Source organism: Melozone crissalis, unplaced genomic scaffold (assembly GCF_028551555.1).
Source record: "Melozone crissalis strain CALT ecotype California unplaced genomic scaffold, PUWL_Pcris_2 ptg000081l_1, whole genome shotgun sequence".
NCBI lineage: Eukaryota > Metazoa > Chordata > Aves > Passeriformes > Passerellidae > Melozone > Melozone crissalis.
The window spans coordinates 5890749-5893154 of NW_026535858.1; the positions used below are offsets into that span (position 1 = coordinate 5890749).

General features: G+C 57.6%; 1 protein-coding gene across 1 annotated transcript; it reads left to right on the plus strand.

Annotated features, from left to right (window-relative positions):
• The first annotated feature begins 365 nt into the window (after nucleotides 1-365).
• On the plus strand, nucleotides 366-1834 carry NKX2-2 (NK2 homeobox 2). The gene is made up of 2 exons (XM_054290466.1): nucleotides 366-894; nucleotides 1215-1834. Exons 1-2 carry the CDS (start codon nucleotides 639-641, stop codon nucleotides 1778-1780), a joined length of 822 nt encoding a protein of 273 aa, XP_054146441.1. The 5' UTR covers nucleotides 366-638; the 3' UTR covers nucleotides 1781-1834.
• The last annotated feature ends 572 nt before the right edge of the window (nucleotides 1835-2406 follow it).

Sequence of the window (2406 nt, forward strand, 5' to 3'; positions counted from 1 at the left end):
CTTCATCCACTTGACTTCCAAGACCCGCCCACACGTGGCCAACCTTTCCTGGGTTTAATGTAGGTTTTTTTTTTTTCTCCCTCCTCTCGGCAGGTTCATGTGTGGGGACCAGCCTTATATGGACTCCTCGCTCCAGCAATGGCTCGGGATTTTCCAGCGGCAGGCGCGGGTTCGGCGCGGCTGAACAAGATCCAGAAGTGATCTTTTTTTTTTTTTTTTTTTTTACTCTTTTTTTTTTTTTTTGGCGTCTCTTCCCCCCCCCCCCCCGCTTTTCTTTTTTTTCTTTTTTTTTTTTTTTTAATTTTTTTTTCTCCCTGGAGTTACAAACTATTCCCGAAACCAGCTGCTGCTCCCGCTCTCGGAATTTTCCCCCGTGGCACAACAACCAGCACCGCAGAGACCCGGCGCTGCGGCCGCTTCTCTCCCGCACAACCCCCGCCGCTTATTTTTCTATAAATCCATATTATTATTCTATTTTTTCCCCCCCTTTTTCCGTGCCCCCCCCCCCCCCCCCCCCGTCCCTCCCCGTGTCCCTGCGCAGTGTCGCTGTCGCCGCTCGGCGTGTGCGTGCCCAGCCGTGACCCGGCGGCTCGGCCGAGCCGCGGCTCCAACTTTCCCAGGCGGAATTTGGCCGGAACATGTCTCTGACCAACACAAAGACGGGCTTCTCGGTGAAGGACATTTTGGACCTCCCCGACACCAACGATGAGGACGGCTCGGCGGAGGGCGGCGAGGAGGAGAGCGAGGCGCCCGAGCCGCCCAGGAAAGCGGGAGTTTTGGGACAAACCCCCTTGGACACTGTTCCGACGCTGCCTTTGAAGAGCCCTTTCTATGATAACAGCGATAATCCCTACACGCGCTGGCTGGCGAGCGCCGAGGGCATCCAGTACTCCCGTGAGTGCCGGGGCAGCGAAGATTGGGGGGCGCTGGGATGCGACTCGAAGGGGGGGGACCCGCGGATGGATGGATGGATGGATGGATGGATGGATGGATGGATGGATGGATGGATGGATGGATGGAAGGATGGATGGATGGATGGATGGAAGGATGGATGGATGGATGGATGGATGGAGGGGGGGTTGCCTCTCTCCATGCCCGGCCTCCGGGCGGCTGAGGGGATGCGGGGGGCTGCGGGAGGGATGCGGGGGGCGGCAGAGGGGCGCTCCCCCATCCCGTCACCCTCCGCTGACCCACCGGGCACGGCTTGTCCGCAGTGCACGGGCTGGCGGCCGGCGGCGGCGGCGGCCAGGACCCCTCGGCCAAATCGCCGGAGCCGTCGGCAGACGAGTCGCCCGACAACGAGAAGGAAGCCGTGGGCGGCGGGGACGCGGGCAAGAAGAGGAAGAGGAGGGTGCTCTTCTCCAAGGCGCAGACCTACGAGCTGGAGCGGCGGTTCCGGCAGCAGCGGTACCTGTCGGCGCCCGAGCGGGAGCACCTGGCCAGCCTGATCCGCCTCACCCCCACGCAGGTGAAGATCTGGTTCCAGAACCACCGCTACAAGATGAAGCGGGCGCGGGCCGAGAAAGGTATGGAAGTGACTCCTCTCCCCTCGCCGCGGCGGGTGGCCGTGCCGGTGCTAGTCAGGGACGGCAAGCCGTGCCACACGCTCAAAGCCCAGGACTTGGCAGCCGCGACGTTCCAGGCGGGCATCCCGTTCTCGGCGTACAGCGCGCAGTCCCTGCAGCAGCACATGCAGTACAACGCGCAGTACAGCGCGGCCGGCAGCCCCCAGTACCCCACAGCGCATCACTTGGTACAGGCGCAGCAATGGACTTGGTGAGGGCCCCGCGCACACGCCCCCGAGAGCGGAGGAAAACACAGAATTAACAGGCACAAACCGAGAGAGAGAGGAAAAAAACAACAAAAAAAAAAAAAAAAAAAAGGAGACAGACTGATGCTCCGAAAATTTAAAAAAAAAAAAAACTGCGGGGGAAGGAATGGCGAGGGAAACGCTATTATTATTATTATTATTATTGCTATTATTATTATTATTGCTATTATTATTATTATTATGGGTTCTTTCCCTCTGCCGTTTCTTTTCCCCTCCATTTTTTGGGGGGGGGTTCGGTTTCATTTAGGGGGGAGGCGGGGGGTGAGGGAAGGGAGGTGTTTTTTGTGCGTCATTGTTTACAGAAATTTTTTGCGCCATTCAGAGTCGTCCTGTCTACCTACAAATAAAATAAAAGAGGAGAAAAAAGGGGAGAAGGGGAGGGAGATCGTCAGAATTACAAAAAAAAAAAAAAAAAAAAAAGGAAAAAAAAATAAAGAATAAAATCCCCCCGCGCTGCTCCTGTGATTTTGTGAGGAACGGGGGTGCGGCCGCCGAGCGGGGCACCCCAAAAGGGGAGCTCCGGCGCTGCCCTTGGAGCGCAGTTTGCGGCCCCCACAGCTGCTCCCGGGGGTGTT